Source organism: Anguilla rostrata, chromosome 7 (genome assembly GCF_018555375.3).
Source record: "Anguilla rostrata isolate EN2019 chromosome 7, ASM1855537v3, whole genome shotgun sequence".
Lineage (NCBI taxonomy): Eukaryota > Metazoa > Chordata > Actinopteri > Anguilliformes > Anguillidae > Anguilla > Anguilla rostrata.
Genome location: NC_057939.1, coordinates 31,257,027 through 31,276,324, shown reverse-complemented (window position 1 = coordinate 31,276,324; position 19,298 = coordinate 31,257,027). Strand labels below are relative to the sequence as shown.

General features: G+C 42.4%; 1 protein-coding gene across 3 annotated transcripts in view; it reads right to left on the bottom strand.

Annotated features, from left to right (window-relative positions):
* Positions 1-19,298, bottom strand: part of arid2 (AT-rich interactive domain 2) — a 193,523-nt gene that overhangs the window by 45,172 nt on the left and 129,053 nt on the right. For all 3 annotated transcript variants that reach the window (XM_064341949.1, XM_064341950.1, XM_064341947.1), the window contains 4 exons: positions 16,353-18,814; positions 1,500-1,657; positions 1,065-1,203; positions 810-892 (listed from right to left, as the gene is read on the bottom strand). In XM_064341949.1, coding sequence (XP_064198019.1) covers positions 810-892; positions 1,065-1,203; positions 1,500-1,657; positions 16,353-18,814 — 2,842 coding nt within the window. The remainder of the gene's footprint in view (positions 1-809; positions 893-1,064; positions 1,204-1,499; positions 1,658-16,352; positions 18,815-19,298) is intronic.

Genomic DNA, 19,298 nt, shown 5'->3' with positions numbered 1-19,298 from the left:
TTATGAATTAATTTCTATTTTTTAAAATTTATTATTTTTTTTCCATTTTCTTTTTTCTACAATATTATTATTATTATTACTATTATTATTGTTATTGTTATTATTATATAGCCTACTCGCTGTGGCCATTACCACACTGTTAACTGCATTATTGTCGTTGTTTGTATTTCATGTTGTTTGTATTCCTATTCCTGTTTCTGTGTGTACGCTTTCGCAATAAGTACAAATGTATTTCATGCCAATAAAGCATTTTGAATTTTGATTCTCCCTGGCCTCAGTTTGGCGTTGGGGGTATGTGGTGTGGGGACGGCTGGTTTAAGCAGCCACACCTGCCCTGGGTCAAGCTAATTAGACCTAGCTAATTAGATAATTGGTTAAGACAATTAGACAATTACAGGGAACAGGGGTGGCTGCACCTGTGCGTAGTGAGGTAATCAGTGCGCACAGGTTAAATCTGCCATCCCCACTCACACGAAGTAGAGCCTCTCTGTCATAACAGTGTTTAACATCTGCTCTTTGGCTGTACCATCTTGCCAACTCCGTGAATAAACGTGGAATGTTTGAACGTCATTTCCCAGTGTGTGCTGGAGGGCCCTTTGGAAAGCCACTTCGGTGGCCTGTGTCAAGCTCGTTTGCCACAGTCATCCTACTAAAAGGAAATCTGAGCAGCAAGAAATTGAAGGCATACTACCAAAATTCCAATAGAATATTCATAAAGAATGAGAGAATTCAGACTAACATTACAATTTTAATTATTCCAGCAGATACTGGAAACAAACATTAACTGAACTTCAGTGTTTAAAATGCACCTGAGTGTTTTCAGATTGCTCCTTTGTGACTGCTCCTCAAGTTTTAATCCAGCCAGCAGGGCATCCCGTGAACAGTGTTTATCCTGAAAAATAACAGACAGTGTTAAAAGTGTTAATTCTATAATAGTACAGACCCTTGGAGCAAAGCGTGTGTTAAGTACAGTCCCTTGGAGCACTGTCTCTGGAGAGAGTCTGACAGTGTCATGGGATAGAGCAGTCGTGCAGGTTGTGTGTGAACAGTATTTGGTGGCTTGCCTGCAGATGGGTGATGAAGGACAGTCTCTGGCGTGGGAACGGTTCACATCCCGTCCACAGGCACTGCCCAGGGTACACGTCCTTGCCTCCATGCTGGGTGGCCGCATGGTAAAACACCTGAGATGGGGTCTCAAACCATCTGCAAAGATACATGCAAGTAATTATCAATATCCTTCACCACCAGCTGCAATGGAACACCCATCTACACGCAAACATCAGTCTCCAAAATTTTAACGACCATGCAAAAACAAACCAGCACCTCAAACGACCTGCTAGCATATGCATGCCCCCACACAACAAATAACTCAATAATCTTTTCCAGCTGCTCCATGCACATAAAGTAGATATGCTTTCAAGGTTTGGCAACACTATAACTTTTCATGACTAATTGTTTTGTCCTCTCAAATAGTCACCAGTCAAAACGATCAGCCTCACCGTTTACAGGACTGCCACAAACACTTGAAGTTGTGGCCAGGCTTCCTGTCCTGCTCCAGGGGGCTCTCAGGTGCTTGGGATACAACCAGGGGGGGTGTGGGGATGGATGTCTCACTGGTGGTCTTGGGTGGGGGGGAAGGTGATGGTATCGATGGTGGCTGTTCCAGGAAAAAGGGAAACTGCTCTCAAATACTGAGAAGTATCAATCTGAATAAACTCTAATTTCAACCACCCAAAAGACACAGTCTTAGATTTGATCAATGGAATTCTGTTTGTAATTAATCAAACAAAAAACAAAGTTCTAAGTGAGAGATGATATAATTCATAATTAAAGTACGACAGATATGGAGGATTACTTAGCCCAAAGACTGAAATAGAAAGCTGAAAACAAGCTGTATGTAAATGAGGGGGTGTGGCCCTCCTATCAATCAAAGCAAGCAGAGTGTGTCTCATACAGATTGGGTGCAGTGTCACTTCATAAGCCCCAAAGTGCCCCATAGCGTATCAGGGGATTAACAGACCGTGGGGAAATGGGTAACATGACACAAGACTCAAAAATGCTCTCAAGGCACTTGTAGGGTTTAATAGATGAGACAATGCAGAATCATAGCATTGCACTTTTTCACTGCACATTCAAAATTATTTTGAGACCTTCCGTGTTGAGATCATTGACCAAAGCATATGTGTAGTCAATTCAAAAAAGCATGGATAATATTTAAACAAGCTGAATAAACGCATTTCATTTCAACAAACGCCAATAACAGACTACAAAGGCAATCAAAAGCTTTGAATCAAGACTAGACACTGAAATCTCTTTTGTTGCATTAAAGAAGCAATAGAACACAGCTGCTAATCAAAACCACCTGTGAAGCCATTTGTCCCGAACATTATGGGTGCGTTTACACCACTGAGCAAAAGTGACCCAATTCCAAAAAAGTGACCCAATGAATGTGTAAACAGAAAAAAGCACATGGATTTGGATATATTCATATAAATTTTGGGCCACATTCATGTGGAAATAAGTATGATAAGAATTGGATATCTGCCAATGTGACTGTCATTTAATTGAGCAGATCAGAATTTCCCGGCCATTGTGATTCCCAAGTCAATCAAAATGTGATATTCTCATACTTCTTTGAATTTGAAAGACGTGCAAGGTAATTACATACACAACCATTCTCCGCAGGTAACATTAAATATTAAAATAAGTTTAATGAAGGATGAAGGCTCAGTCAGGGGACGAATACCAAGGTAACGTGCCTTTTAAGCCTGTGGGGCAAGGAGTCGGTATAGGCCGAAATATATGGAATATTCGTTGTGGACCTAAGATGCACTAAAAAGCAAGAGCTTGAATTATTATTTCTGTCTTGTTCAGTGTCTATTGCTAATACAGATGCAGATATGGCTATGGCAGCGTTGCTGTGTACTTTTCTATCAGTAACCATAACCTCATGTAGGCATGCAAGTTGTTTCAAGTGTAAATCGGCACTGTGGGTCACTTTTGAAAGATGTAAACAGGCGGTCAAAAAAATTGGATACAGGCAAAAAATCGAAACTGGGCATCAAGTCGTGTGGTGTAGATGTACCATATGATGCCCTGAAATGTGGGGTTGTGTACAAAATTCTGACATGGTGAAACCAAAATGTATTAAAACACCTTATAATAAAAGCTGGAAGTCTGCACTGTAACCACATATAAATTATTTGATTACAAATCTAACATTATGGAGTACAGAGCTAAATCGAGAAAAATATGGCTTTATCCCAAACATCACTGTTTCTATTGCACTTAGATGTGAAAGTTTTGGAGTTAGTTCGGGTCCCAACAGAGTATGTAGATCTAGTAAAAGGAAGTATTCCAAATTGCAATGAGATCAAGCTATTGTTTTTACCGTTTACAGTAGTCATATTGTAGGTCTCGAAAATAGAAGTGGGTAGGTCAAAGGTGGAGTGAAAACAGACACTTTGTCCCTAATTTACGTAATGGTGGTTTGTATGTTTTTTCCTGGAAAGTATACCAAAGCGCAATACTCCAAAATTACATTATGGGGAGGGACACCTGTTTATCTAAAGAAGTTTTTCCCCCTGAAACTCAGTCATCCCGTAGAAAGCGACTGACCGACACTTCTTATCAATTATTGCATTGTCCCTCCACTGACAACTATTGATGAAATATTGAAACATTTCCATACTGCCACATCCTGCTTTCACTGCATAGAACCAGGCTTTCCAGTGCTTTATAGGTGAGGCGGTAGGCCAACACCTCCTCTAAATTACCCAGCGCCTACCATAACGTTAAGGGGAAAACGCAGAAATAGGCACTTGCTGCATTTTGTTGTAAAAGATTGTAAAACTCAATTTGGTCACCAATCGCTAGCCTAATCACTGCATTAGAAGCCAGTATCTAATATGACAATGCATGTGGTCCCTGCAGCATGTATGTGTAATTACAATGTCAAGGAATTAATGTTTTGAAAATGGTGCAAAAATATTCACCTAGCAAAGTATTTTCCACTGCTGTCCCATCATGACCAAGCAATATTGAAGAAAACCACATCAGTTAAATAATAAAATAATTACTTTGAATAAACTGAGGGGGAATTCTTCAATTTCAAATGAGTAATTAATTGTTGCTATCACAGGACAAAAATTGGTGATTTGAATAACAAAGTTGCAGGGTCTGAAACTAAAACAGGTAAGCAGAACCAATCACTCGCAGAGACATACATGGACATTCACGCAGTAACAGCAATCACAAGCGTAGTTTAAGAATGGGAGACTTCAACTCCCACAAAGGGAGTTGAAGTCTTCACACTGAATCCTACGCATGATTTTTTCCCCCCAACGAACGAACTGCCATAACCACGCCCCTTCGCTGTTGACGACAGTTCGATCAAAAATCTTCTCCAAAAATGGAAAAAATGCTTTTTGTCCATTATAAAGCATATACATGTGCCCCTTATGAAGGTTTAAGGTGAAACACTGATATCAGAGTAAAAAATTAATGCAAAAACATTACCACACTATGTGGTACAGTATGTGGTACGGTATAGCTACATGTTTTGCAGCCATACCACCACGCACTCTGCTCCTGCCGACTGGCTGAAGCTAAGGTGTGGGCTTGGTTAGTACTTGGATGGGAGACCACCAGTGAATACTGAGTTGCTGCTGGAAGTGGTGTTGGTGGGCCAGCAGGGGGCAATCTTCCCTCTGGTCAAATAAACCCCAATACCCCATTGCAGTGACAGGGACACTGTGCTGTAGGAGATGCCGTCTTTTGGATGAGACGTTAAACCGAGGTCCTGACTCACTGTGGTCATTGAAGATCCCATGACACTACTCGCAAAGAGTAGGGGGTTCCCCGGTGTCCTGGCTAAAATCCCAGATCTGGCTCTCACAAAAACTTGCCACCTAATCATCCCCTGATTTAATTGGCTAAAATATGTTCTCTCCCTCCAGTGGAGCTGCTCAGTGGCCAACAATAGAAGATTGTGGTTGTACTGGGCAGCTCCCAGGTGTGAATGTGTATGAGTGTGAAGCAGGGCGTTCCTGCAAATGAGCATCCGTGCTCAGTGAACCTTCCACGGGGTAAATAAAGATAAAATAAAATTTAAAATAAAGTATGTTTTTCTGTACTCTACAGTATGTGATGTTTTCTTTTATGGGGCTGGGACGACATTAAAACAATATTCAACCGTCCACCACGTTTTGGCAATGTTCCAGTTGAGGTCACATCCGGTACATACATTGAACACAAACTACTGAGCAAACCTACAAATGCTTACGTTACAGTGTGAAATATCCTCATTCTAAAATACCACTAACCTATTTAAAGACACTCAATTTCAAAAATAACGTATATAACTGAAATATTTTCAGCAGTAACACTTACATTTGGACAATGAAATCTTATCTGTGTTCAGCAGGTAGAGACAGGGACAGAAAATCAATGCTGCCGTCCTCCTCTTCTGACAGTCCAGAAAACAGGATATCAGCTAGGTCTATCAGCAAACATATGCCTTAGCCATGCTCAGACGTTCTCAAGAATAATATTTTCAAAGAAATTACGAAAGTCATCAATAAAGTTTCACCAGGTGCAGTGTCGTTTACTGCAACCACAAAGTGCATAGGTATGCAGAGATAATGAGAGAAAACTTTTGGTTACGCTGAGCTAAAGGGGCGACATAGCTCAGGAGGTAAGACCGATTGTCTGGCAGTCGGAGGGTTACCGGTTCGAACCCCGCCCTGGGCATGTCGAAGTGTCCTTGAGCAAGACACCTAACCCCTAACCCCTAACTGCTCTGGCGAATGAGAGGCATCAATTGTAAAGCGCTTTGGATAAAAGCGCTATATAAATGCAGTCCATTTACCAGTCCATTTAGCTATAAAATGCTATTCCAAAAGTAAAATTAGACATTATACTGTGTTAGAAAGCTTATTCTGTCTCCTATCCATAATTTGGTTGCAGGAGAATGTCTGAATTGAGCAATCTAGGCACGCCAGCATGCCAACCACTAGGGGCATTGTGCAAAGGGGTTAAAGAGTTACATTTTTCAGGATGCCACTTGACTCTTAGACATGGTGGCTGCCTGTATGTGCTGCACTTTACTGTAGCCTACTATCTCCATTTTGCCATATGCCAGTGGTTCACATTTAGTAGAAATGGGGGCTTGAGTTATAACAGGCTGAGATATGCGTATGCACCACTTATGCCATCAATGTTATTTACATGTATGCACAGTCAGGCTGTGGCTACGGTATAAGGTTTCATCTCTTAGTCTAGGCCTAGGAGCAGTCAATAGCGGCTTTTAGTTTTTGGTTTTATCAATGGAGACACAACCATTTAGGGTAACAATATTGTAAATACATGCTTTCGCCTATCAACTTTGCCAGCATGTTAGTTGCCTATGCTTTGTTTAATGCGACCAAGAAAAACAGAAGACGCTACCTTGAAAAAAAGACACTTGCACACTTATACCAAGGCTGTATTGTTGAGAGAGTTGCAGAAAAAATAACTAAAGTAAAACTTCTTTTTTTTTTTTAAAGCTGTCCAATCATCGATCACTCTGCATGAAAATACGTTATCCAATGAAATTGATTCACACTGCCCTGGAATCTCGTCATAGTGTGGTTTTGGTACAACTGCGTTGCGTTTCATAAACACGGAAATCCTACATACGAAAACAATAGACTGGAACTCATTCATTTCCTATGGTAGTCGCAAACTGGCTTGCAAGTGGGTCTGACCCAGTGCGCAGCGGAGACTTTCGTGTCCGACCTACGCTTCAGGTGTGATGCATTTTTCTGCTTCTGCACTGCGAAGCAAACCGACCAAACGAATGGAAGTGATGCATTTCAATGGAGAGACTGCTCATAGCAAGATGCTAGCTAACAATGATGATCACAATGAAGATAACATTAAAAATGACAAATCAGTGATGTGGATCATGTTCGAAGATCATTTGTTGTTACAGATTTGTTTTCTGTAGCTAATCGATTTGTTGGCTTTAGTCTGAAGAACATAGCCTCAGCTAGGTAACAAAAATGACTTGAGGTTGAAACACAGTTTATCAATTAGGCTATTATTCAACATGATCATTGCCATTAGCTAACTATCTATCCATAGTTGTTTAAATAATAGGGCAGCAGAGATGAACTAGCTAGCTAGCCAGTCAGTGAATGTTAGCTAATCAAATAGCATGTATGAATAGGTTAGCCTACTATAGCTTTGAACCACCCAGACTTTAAATTAGGCTATTAAACAATGCACACAATAGGTAGCAAAAAGGGAAATTATATATTATTTTTACTTTCCCTCCAAAATTTTTTTGGTCATGTATTCCAGGAATAATTCACACATTTCATTTCCCAATTTTAGAGTTGCTAATATATCGATTATACCTAGCTAACTACTGCAGGAAAGTAGTGAATGGGTACCCAGCTAGCTCACACGTTTCATACTGACAAGTTAATATGTAGTGCAATTTAAAATAAGTTTATTTTTTCAAGAAAATGCGATATTAGGCCCAATGCTTAAAGGCACAGTATGTAGGATTTTGCGGTCCTTCTAGACTCTGTTTTTGTAATTACAGAAGTCTCTTTCTCTTTCCTCAACCCCACCCACACCTCTGTTGAGAACCCAACATTGAGGGCTACAAGCAAAATGCGAAGCGAAGAGATGAGGTGGTCCGAGATATTGAAGACAGCATTTTTAGCTAAATGAATTATTCTATATAGATGGTAAGAGTAATTAAACAGTGTAACAACAATCTTTCCGCTGACAGCACCCCTTAGCGTTTGGGAATATTGTACATTAGCTACTCCATAGTGCTGTTGCAGCGATTTTGTGTTTTTCCTTGTTCGGTATTTTGCTATTGCGGACATTTAGTTAGAATTGGAATGTAAACACAAAATCGTGTGTGGAATAAGCAACATTAGCAGGCCATAGGTCTATCATATCTAGCTAGAAATTACACATCAATAGTTTAGCAAATATTAATTAGGTGTCATTTTCTTTAATTCAATAGAAGCTTATGTCATATGAGTAGAACGTCTATTAAACCACTGATTAGCAACTTTGTTAGCTTTGTTAGTGACGTTGGCTACATGTAACTAGATAGCATGCATGCTGTATCAAATACAGTTCCCTAAATTTAAACAAATACAAGTGAACTACTGATGCCTAGGCAGTTATGTTCTGTTTTATCATCAATGAACCTTGATGAGTATGGGGGTCTTTGTTACCAGCTTTGTTAGTGAAGTTGGCAACACTTAGCCAGATAACGCCAGATAATGCACGCAGTATCAAATTCAGTTCCACTGATCAGAATAAATGCAGGTGAACTACCAAGCTAGCTAAGTTGCAACGATAAACAGTAAACCCATCTAGCTGCCTAATGTAACTGGCTAAAAGTAATGTTACTTACAGGTCCAACAGAAAACAGGTCAACTCACTTTTCATCCCCTTGGCCACGGAGGAAAAGCAATTCAAAAGTTGATTAGTTTTTAAACAAGCTCTGTCGGCCCTGTTGTTTTGCTTCACCGCTAACTAGCAACAAACACTTCGCTGTAATCTGATCCCAAACCACAGGCTCTGTAGCCACGACCAACCTTCCCCACACAGACTGGAGCACCATGCCCAGAAACATCCAGAACACATTTTAGAGCAACAAATACAGGAAAAAAAGGGCATGAATTTGGTGCAAGTGCATAAAGACTGAGATTGCCAGTACATCATAAATATGTCTCAGCACATATATTTTATAACATTTTCATGTAAAAAATTCTGTATAGTAAGCCTTTAACAACGACTTGATACAGCACTGCCTGTGAATCTATAAATGGATGTAGTACGACGGCCACTAGAGAGCATAGTGCGACTATCGGATGCGGAAGTTGGATTCAGTGCGAAAGCAAAGGGTCCAGATTTCAGTTCTCAACCTCAGGAATCCAGATGTTTCCCCACTGGGCTCCATTCATATTTGACAGCAAAAATAAAATACTTCCACTCAGATATTGATATCAACTCCTTGCATTATATTAGAAAGAAAAATCACTTATTTTTCCCAAGGTAAAATATTTTTTCCCTAACACACAAACATGTTAATTTTTATTTATATTATAATGCTGTATAAATAATAATTAAAGTTGCTAACGAAGAGTTTGTTGCTAGTTAGCTTCTAAAGAAGAGTGTCTTGGAATAGTTTTTTCTTGATACCAATTATAACAGCATGTTAAGTGCTAATGGTTCTCTTATTTTAAAGGAGATATTATTCAATATTCTGAATAGTTAAGAATACTGCGGCATGCCATCTAACCTTAATCAGTTATTCCATTAACATTATTCGGTGTTGGTACGTCTGTGATATGTTATCCATTTTGTCAAAATGCCAGTCTGTGCTGCTTACAACTGTACCCATTGTTCAGGCTAAAACCTGGGGATAGGCTACACTTTTAAATTCAGTAAATTCAGGACAGCATGTGAAGCTGGTATTGTAACAGAATTCCTTTAATAGCTGAGCTAAATTTAGTTATAAAATGGAACGCCTATAGCAACGTTTCACAGGTCTGACCCTTATGTTTCCTTGAACCGCGAACATTGAATTAGCGCTTTTTATTGTTTGGCCAATTTCATCATAGTCTACAAAAACAACATACAGTAAAATGCGCTTTTCTATCTCTGTACATAGGTTCTCTAATCAGTCTGTGCACATCAGCATGAGGTCTCGATCAGCAGGGTTTGTATTATTACCGTTTTCATCTGCGAGAAGATTTGGTTGGCTGAGTGAGTATAGTCGTCCGATGATGCTGAAAAGTTTAGGAGCTCGCAAATGTCAGTTTTAACTACATAAATTGTTTGATGTGGTCCAAAATGCTTTTCTCAAAATCATACTGTTGTTTACAATCTGTGAATGTGGGTGCTTTTTCCCCCATATACATAAGTGCATTGTTGAAAACTGACATGAAAACTGGCGCTTAATTATCACCCGTGGATAATAGGGGGTTGGGTTTGTGTAGTATTCACACTGCTCTGTGCTATTTTCATGTGACTAAGGACACAACTGAGGATGTCTGTTGTGATGTGCTCCTCATAGGTTTCTATTGGCGTTTCTGTCCTCACATATATACTCTAAGGTGAAAGTGGCTTTCGGCTACTCTAATTGGACATGACTGCGGTCTGCTCTCACCACCAGTTGGAACACCTGCCAGATTGGTATTGAGCGGTAACCGAACATTATACATTTATGTGAAAATCATAGCCGAGATTATCGAACGTTATTCAGCTCTCAAAAAAAAAATGTGACAAGGCATTACTTAAAAGAAATTATGGATGCTTGATGATGGTAAATGGTAAATGGACTGCATTTACATAGCGCTTTTATCCAAAGCGCTTTACAATTGATGCCTCTCATTCGCCAGAGCAGTTAGGGGTTAGGGGTCTTGCTCAAGGACACTTTGACACGCCCAGGCCAGGGTTTGAACCGCCAACCCTCCGACTGCCAGACAATCGCTCTTACCTCCTGAGCCATGTCGCCCCATGATCACACCAAGTGTCGCGAATGGCTGGTATTTGAGACTCAAGAGCAAGTCATGTTGCATGTGCTGACTGCCGTCTATAGCCTATGCCCCCGAAAAGTCAAAACAGCACTTCTGAGTGACAGGCGTTCCTTCTCATTATATCTTTGATATACTCTCCTTCGTCAAAGAAAAAGACACAGTATTGTAATTTCTATAGTTTGTTAATTTCATTTAACTGCATTGTGAAGATTTTAAAATGAACTCCTCAAAAAAAGTTTGGAAATTTGTGTTTGGTCGGTCATATCTCTGTTGTCACCTCCTCCTCATGCTGGTCACCAGCCTGGTCACGCGTTGCTGTGGGATGGCATTCCATTCCTCAACCTAGGATTTGTTGCAGGTTAGCCAACGTGGTTGAATGGAATGGCCTGCCAACAGCCCAGACCTCAACCCAACTGAACACTTGTGGGATCAGCTCGAGCATGCTGTACGTGCTAGAGTGACCAATGCAACCACGTTGGCTGACCTGCAACAAATCCTGGTTGAGGAATGGAATGCCATCCCACAGCAACGCGTGACCAGGCTGGTGGCCAGCATGAGGAGGAGATGCCAGGCTGTTGTGGCTGCGTATGGTTCTTCCACCCGCTACTGAGGCTCCTGACTGTTTGTTCAATGAATAAAGCGTAAAATGACCAATATGTCTTGTTTGCTCCTTGTTACTGATAGACAGTTCAATCATCCAATCCCCCAAACAACTCAAAACAATAGAGTCAATACCAACAGGAGAATACACTGACATTGGCAGGGAAATTTGCCACACTTCACTTGGGACCCCACCCACATAATCAGCTGTGCTGCTCATCCCACAAATGCATGATCCTTACAAATGATTGTAAAGGGAAATGAACAGGCTTTTCAATGATATAAGATACAATGCTAATAATACAGTAACAACAGAGATATGATCGACCAAACACAAATTTCCAAACTTTTTTTGAGGAGTTTAGTTTTACAAAAGCATGTTTGGACTTTCATATTGTGCAGAAAAAAAGTGTCAGGTAAAATGTGTAAGTGTCTGGTAAATTTTATCAGATAAAATTTGACGTTGCCAGAAGACTAAATTCATATTTTAACAGGGGTCAACCTCATTCCCCCAACCCCTCACTTTTAAATGAGCAATCCAATTTGTATGGCCTAAATGGTAAATTATTAAAATTGTAAAAGCAAACAAAGATATTTTCACTCCCGCCAGACCTTAAAATAGGGATGTCCGTAACCGATCCTTGGATAAGTATTGCCTAGGACACTCCCGATTTGAACCTGATCCTCTCTGACACGACAACACTTAATGTGCATATTAATTATCGACTGCAGCAAAACTTTGCCTCAATACTTTCGGTCTCTGCCTGTATGTCATTTACGCCAACTGTTTGAATGTTCTGTCACTCCCGTGAACATGCACTATCCATTCGCCACCTCAAATGAGGCTGTTGTTTATAAAACAAGTTGCCACCTGCTACAATGTTTGCTGTGTGGAATCTTTACAAAAAGGAAAAAAAATCTTTACTGAAAGCAGCCCTTACAACATTTTCAATGCCAGTGTTTCAAAAAGGCGGCATTAGCATAGCTCCTTAATACAACAAATTTGATAAAGCATCTGAAGAATCACAGCATCAACTTCTCGCAGTTCACCTAAAGCAAGACCGTAGCTAAGCAGAAAAAACTGGAGGATACGTCTAAAAGACGGGAAACGTTTCTGCAAGGGATATTTCACTTTGGTATAACAATCAACTTTGCAGAGTGTAAATACTACAAAGCTGTTCCTTTCTGATTGTTGACAGCATCACCGTTCGTGCAGGTTGTCAGGCTCCCAAAAAAAAGAAAACAAAAAACAGAGACACAATTATGCATTAAAAACAAACACAAAACCAAATAGCGAAAAGCAAATAGCCTACTGTACAGACCAATCTGGTGTGTGTGCTTGTAATAAATGCATGTTACCAGGTGGCTGTTTCTTTTCCCATTAATAATTTGGTATAGGAATGAATTGCGTGTAGCCTGTACAGTCCTCAAATGGTGATTGTAGCAGCAGTGCACAAGAAGTTATTCACCTTATAACATTTTTGATGCATTACATTTATACCGACTCTCCCCTATATCCTAACTTCCTATATCCTGTAACTTCCATTCATTTTTGGGACCACCCCAAAATTACTGTGGTTTAGGGTTTCAGTTGGCGCTGCCCCCACGAGAGATCTTCCCGGCAGAGGCAAATTTGCATATATTTTTTCCACAAGAACTACTTATTGTTCGCACAACCACCACCAGGTGGCAAATGTGTGCACTCAAAACCATATCTGACAGTTAACATTGACCAAATACAAGAATAAATTAGAACAATGACTTGCAGTGAAATTACTGCTGCTCTAATTTTAACAGAAAAGGAGAGGAAAATATATTTTAGCAATAAGCTGTAAATAGAGACATGCTTTGTTACCCATAACATTTTTATTTGTATTTCAGTGAAATGTATAAACGGTCTATAAATGGTTATTCTTGGTCAGACTGTGAAATAGTCAGATAGTTTTGAGCACAGCCTATAGGCTAACATCATCCATGTTAGTTTCACTTAGGATATAGGGGAGAGTCGGTATAAATGTAATGCATCAAAAATGTTATAAGGTGAATAACTTCTTGTGCACTGCTGCTACAATCACCATTTGAGGACTGTACAGGCTACACGCAATTCATTCCTATACCAAATTATTAATGGGAAAAGAAACAGCCACCTGGTAACATGCATTTATTACAAGCACACACACCAGATTGGTCTGTACAGTAGGCTATTTGCTTTTCGCTATTTGGTTTTGTGTTTGTTTTTAATGCATAATTGTGTCTCTGTTTTTTGTTTTCTTTTTTCGAATCAATAAAGAAATACAGGCAGTTTGTGCAATGACTGATGCTTTGATGCGAATGGCTCGAATTGTTATGCATATATAATCACACAAAATTAATTCATTATTATTGAGTGATGAAGCTGATAAAGAGTTCAGAGTGGGATGAGTAATTGTGACTGTTGTAGTTGTATAAAGGATGGGTTTTGAACTCCATGGCGACAACGCCTCTGACATATTTTCAGTATTCACTGAAATTGAGACTTTACTTACTGAAGAGACTATATGACATCTGCAGAAATGTAACCAATTTGTGTAGGGTCACTCTTCACTATTACTGAAGAAATTGCTTAAAAATACTGTACTTCACATTTCTTTTAACTAATGCTTTCCATTTTGCGTATTGTCACGTTTTGCACATTTTAGTACTTTTCTTGGTGTGTCTGTAATCCGCTTTGATACATTTTTGATACCCAAGAGGAAAGCAAAATTCATATCAGCCATTGAGACATTCTGGACTTACTGACCACAGAGCTCTGCAACAGATACATTGATCATCCGAACAAAGTGTTGCACCAAGTTGTGGAATTGTGATGCGGACCTACTGGAAAGTTGGCATTTGTAATTTCACTGGAGCAAATTTCATTGGATTAATTTCATCCTGCTGTGGTAGGCCCACTGCTTTGCCTACAGTATTTGTGGTCTGTTGTTTTCATTTCAATATCATTAAAACAATTTCCCTCAAAAATTCTTGTTTGTCTGTGATAGATCCCCTGCAGCATTTCTGCTACATTCCATTCTATGACTACTTTACAGCAGACTGGCCAGTGGAGGATGGGCTGCCCGAGTTCTACAGCCAGGTTCCTCACGAGATTTCTTCCCATGAGTTTTTTTCTTGCCACCGTTTGAGGGTTTTCTCCCCACTGGGATTTCTTTACCTCACATGCTTGCTATTTGGGGGTTCAGGCCTGGTGTTTGCCTTGCTACTCCGTAAAGCGTCTTGATTGCAGCCTGCTCTGTTGAATCTGAACCTCACTCATACTGAATCTTACCATCAGAGTTTAGTAGTCACTACAAAGTTTCAATAAGCACATAGCCACGATCAAAGGAAATTCCACAAGAGATGAGAAAAAAAGTAGTCTGTAAAGGGTTACACAAAGCCATTTCTAAGGCTCGGGGACTCCACCAAACCAGTGAGACACAGTACAACTCATATAGTCGTGAATTTTCCCAGGAGTGGCCAACCTGCCAAAATCTCTCTAAGGGTGCAGCGACAACTCGCCCAGGAAATCAAAAAAGATCCCAGAAGAACATCCAAAGAACTCCAGGCCTCTCTAACCTCGGCTAAGTTCAGAGTTCATAACTTTACAATAACAAAGAGACCATAAAATGACTCACATTTTCAAAAAAAGAACCTGGATGATCCCCAAGCCTTTTGGGACAATGTTCTATGGACAGATGAGTCAAAAGTGGAACCTTTTACGTGACACGTGCCCATTCTGTCTGATGTAAAAATAGAGCCTTTCAGAGTAAGAACATCATACCAACAGTCAAACTTGGTAGGGGTAGTGCGATGGTGTGGGGATGCTTTGCTGCCACTGGAAGACTTGCCATTACTTAACCATGAATACAGGGGCGACATAGCTCGGGAGGTAAGACCGATTGTCTGGCAGTCGGAGGGTTGCCGGTTCAAACCCCGCCCTGGGCGTGTCGAAGTGTCCTGGAGCAAGACACCTAACCCCTAACCCCTAACCTCTAACTGCTCTGGTGAATGAGAGGCATCAATTGTAAAGCGCTTTGGATAAAAGCGCTATATAAATGCAGTCCATTTACTATATGAATTCTGCTCTGTACAAGAAAATTCTTGGAGAATGTCTACGGTCATCAGTCCGTGAGCTGAAGCATAATTTGCACCAACAAAGACAATTATCCAAAACGCAAAAGCAAGTCCCCATCTGAATGGCTGAAAGGAAAAAAAATTAAAGATTTGCTTAAATAAATCAAAGTGATCCCAATACAGATTGTGGAGCTGTGGCAGAACCTGAAATGAGCAGTTCATGTCTGAACACCCAACAATTTGTCTGAAATCAAGTAGTTCTCCAAAGAAAAGTAGCAATGTGAAAGACAGATTACAGGATGTGTTTTTGAAGTTACTGCCGCTAAAGGTAGTGTAGTCAAGTTTAAGGGGGGTAATTACTTTTTCCCATTGGGTGTTTGATAGCTTAGGGCATATGAAGGGAGATGGGCAACTCCACATTATTAATTACTCTTTTATGACAGTACTTATGGATTCATGCATTTAATTCAAAAGGGGACTAACTTATAACTGTAGGTTTTCAAATTCCTTGAAAAGGCCAGGGTGATTATCTGACAGATATTTCACCAAATTTGATGTGTCGCATAACTTGCATGAATAACTTGCATAACTAGCTGAAATGCATTTCACCATCTGAAATTGAATGCAACTGAATTCAGTTTTCACTTAAAATTTCTAATTCAAAATATGTTTTCAAAATCAGTATTTCTAATTTGCTTTCAGTTTTCGGTGACATTCATGTGGGTCAGATTCAGTCGAACTGCAAGCAGCGGTCAGCACCAATTAGTGCCAATACTTTTTCTGTCCACGTTTGGTATTTTGCGGTCGCACACACAGCGGAGCTTAATAAAAACTTTTTTCCCCCAAGGGTGACCGAAGGAGACTGAACTCGAAGGTAAGCTACGTACAGCTCTAAGAAGCTAACCACAATCAGCACAGAACTTTCTTCACACAGACGCAATCAGTGCTACCTCAAACTCTGTCCATCAGTTTGAGTTTAGATTACTGAAATATATCTAAACAGAAACCCTCAATGCACATGGATGGAGTTATTTCTGAGGCCAAAAACTTACGCTAACCTGTCACAAGTGTCACTTCAGTGGCCATGGGGAAATGGGACAAACTCACCTGAGCGACAACTGGCAGCACAAATGGTGATGGGTGCTGCTTCTGTTGCACAGTGTTTTCTATTGCTACTTTCGCTACTGTGCTGGGGTCAGCGCCCGCGGGAACTGCCACCATTGTGGCACTGCTTCCTGCATTGTTGGGGTCACTGATGGTCACTATCCGTACCCCGACTTTGCTGGGTATCCCAGAGACGGCCGTTCTGTCTGAATCCTGCGCCAGCCTCTTGGCAGCCCTGCTTTCGTTCCCGGTGCCATTAGAGGGCAGAGTGTCTGTTGTGGCAGCAGAAGGGGTGTGGGGGATTGTGGTGGTTGTGAATACAGGGTCCTGGTACTGCTGCTGGTTCGGCCGCAGGGGGCCATTGGAGACCTCGGCGCTATTGCTGGTGCTCTTCACGCAGGGGGAGGGCGCCACCTCCGCTTGCACGTTCATAATGGACATGGAGTTACAGGCCACCAGAGGCCCATTGGACATTCGCTCCAATTGGTTGGCTTTGGCAGTGTCTTGCTTAGGAGGGTCTAGGCTCTCTTGCCATTTCGGGGAAGGGATTTCCCCATTACCCAAGTGTTTGGAAGCCTTGTGATTTGGAATGTTTTTGTGTAGATGAGGACCATCCCCTCTTTCGAAGTCACAGAGCCCATTCACCAGAAACCGCTTGGGGTCACCCTTGGACTCCACCATATCTGGCTGCCCTGCCCCCTGAACCCCATTTGCTTCAGACAAGGGCCCATTCGAGATCTGAAAACACGGGCCAACTTCCACCTGGCTTTTCCCTGAGTTGAAAGGAGGTAGACTGGAGTCAGCACACTTCTTCCCATTTAACAGCCTGGTGGTGGGGGCCCCAATCTCTGCTGAGTCCCCATTGCTTGTTTTGACAGCTCCCTCGGCAAGGGAGTTCTCCATCACCTGGATCTTGCGCTCGTGTATGTGTAGCCCCGTGGCATCCTTAGCCTCCTCCTCCTTTTGGCAGATTATCTTGTCCCCCTTGAAAGGAGGTGTGGGGGCTGGGGAGGTGGCCAGAGGCGGGCTTGGGACTGCCATTTGTGCTGGTGTCACCGCACCCTCAGTGCCGATGTTCTGCGATGCACCGCACTGGCTGACAGTGGCAGCAGCAAACCCAGTATTGGGGACAACTGTAAAAGTCATCTGGCTGCCGGGGGTACCTTGGATAATGGCGGCTGGGCTGCTGGAAGAGATGAGTGGACCAGGCAGGATTTGCAGGTTTGAGATAGGGACGGTATGCACTGCGCCATGCGACTGCATGGGGCTCTGCACTAGCTGCACATTCTGTTGGCCCACCAGGACCTGGGGGGTCTGTGGCGTGCCTTGTACTCCAAAACTGGGACTGGAGCTGTTGGCCACCTGGTAAACCATATGGGGACTAGAGGCTCGTGCGTGGTTGGGCGGTGGGATTTGCGGAGCGGGAAGGATGAGCTTCCCTCCTGGTGTAGAAGGGCCCCGCTTTGGAAGCAGCAACTGCTTGATCAAGCTGGACTCCGTGGAGGTAGGCTGTCCAGGTGTTAGGGCTGCAGGGTGCTGCTGCAGCTGGCGTTTCACAGAGAGCATCTGGCTAACTGTGGGGGGTGGGCCTGGGGCCTGGGGTAGGTTGGAGGGGGTGGACAGGACCTGGGACATAGGACCGCCAGGTGAAGTGCAGGGTGTCGGTGGGGGACAGGTGGCCATGCTCGACTGTCCAGCCAGCTGAACGGCTTGAGTGGCTGGGATGGCGGAGGTGTTGGCCAGTACTATCTGATGGAGAGCTGGAGCGAAAGCTTGGCTCTGCTGGGGGGAGGAGTTGACGATGACCACACCCTGCTGCACAGCTTGGGCTGCCAGGGTAGTCTGGGGCGGAGAAGGTTTGGGAGCAATGTTTTGGAAGGTGACACGTGAGCTCTGTGAATTGTGCATGCCAGCAATAGTGAACACCTGGCCTCCGGCCACTTGGAAATTTTGCAGAGAGGAGCAGGGAGTGGAGTGAGCCACATACTGTGGAGGAGCCAGTACCACCGTCTCCTGGGTGACAGGCTGCTGTGGGGCTGGTTGTGCCTGTCCTGAGACAGCAACCGGTGGGGCCACACTTGTAACGCGCCCTGTCAGGATGTGAGTTTGGGGAAGGCCCTGCTGAAACACAGTAACTGGGCCCCCCCCAGGTGTGAGAATGGGAGGATGCTGCAACGGGCCCTGGGAAGTCACCACATTGACCGCAGCCTGGTGGATGGCTGTATGGTTTTGGACAGAGGCAGAGGAGGAGCTCTGGACTTTCACAGGTTTTGAGATGTCTCCTGGCTTGCCAGCACCCTGGGACAGCTGCTGCTGGGTTAGGGGTGTCCTGGGAACAGTCTGAGATGAGCTGGGGGCCCCTTGGATAGGAAAGGCCAGCCGGGAGGCTGCTGGATTGGCTGTAAGGCTACTGACCGCTGTCTGCTGGAACAGGCCACCCAAACTTGGAGGGCATTGTGGCAAGCCTATGCAAAGACACAGAAAATATCAGGACCTCCAGCAAGTGGAACTAACAAGAACTTTCTACCTCTGGATTATTAGCACATGCTTTGTAATGTCTCAGCAGCAATGCCAAAAGCCCATGACAGAACCACCATGCAAAATCTTGACATTGCAGGAGGAACAGCTTTCTACAGCTATGTGAATATAGAAGACTCTGGAGCTATTACCTGCATTTACACAAAATAAACATGCACATGTGTATGCTTTCCAAGCCCTTTCTTTTACTTACAAGAGTAACTCACAAGTAGATCATATGAATTCATTGGTAATGAGCGCAACATGGCCAATCTCTGCTCTTAAGCACTACACCAAAAAAATCACAATTTTATGTTTTGGCAATGTTTCCAATAACTCTATATGACCCCCCCCCCCCCCCCCAAAAAAAAGAAACAAACATTATATGCAATTTTGAGAGTGAGCCACTTTTTACTTTTCCCAGACTGCAGT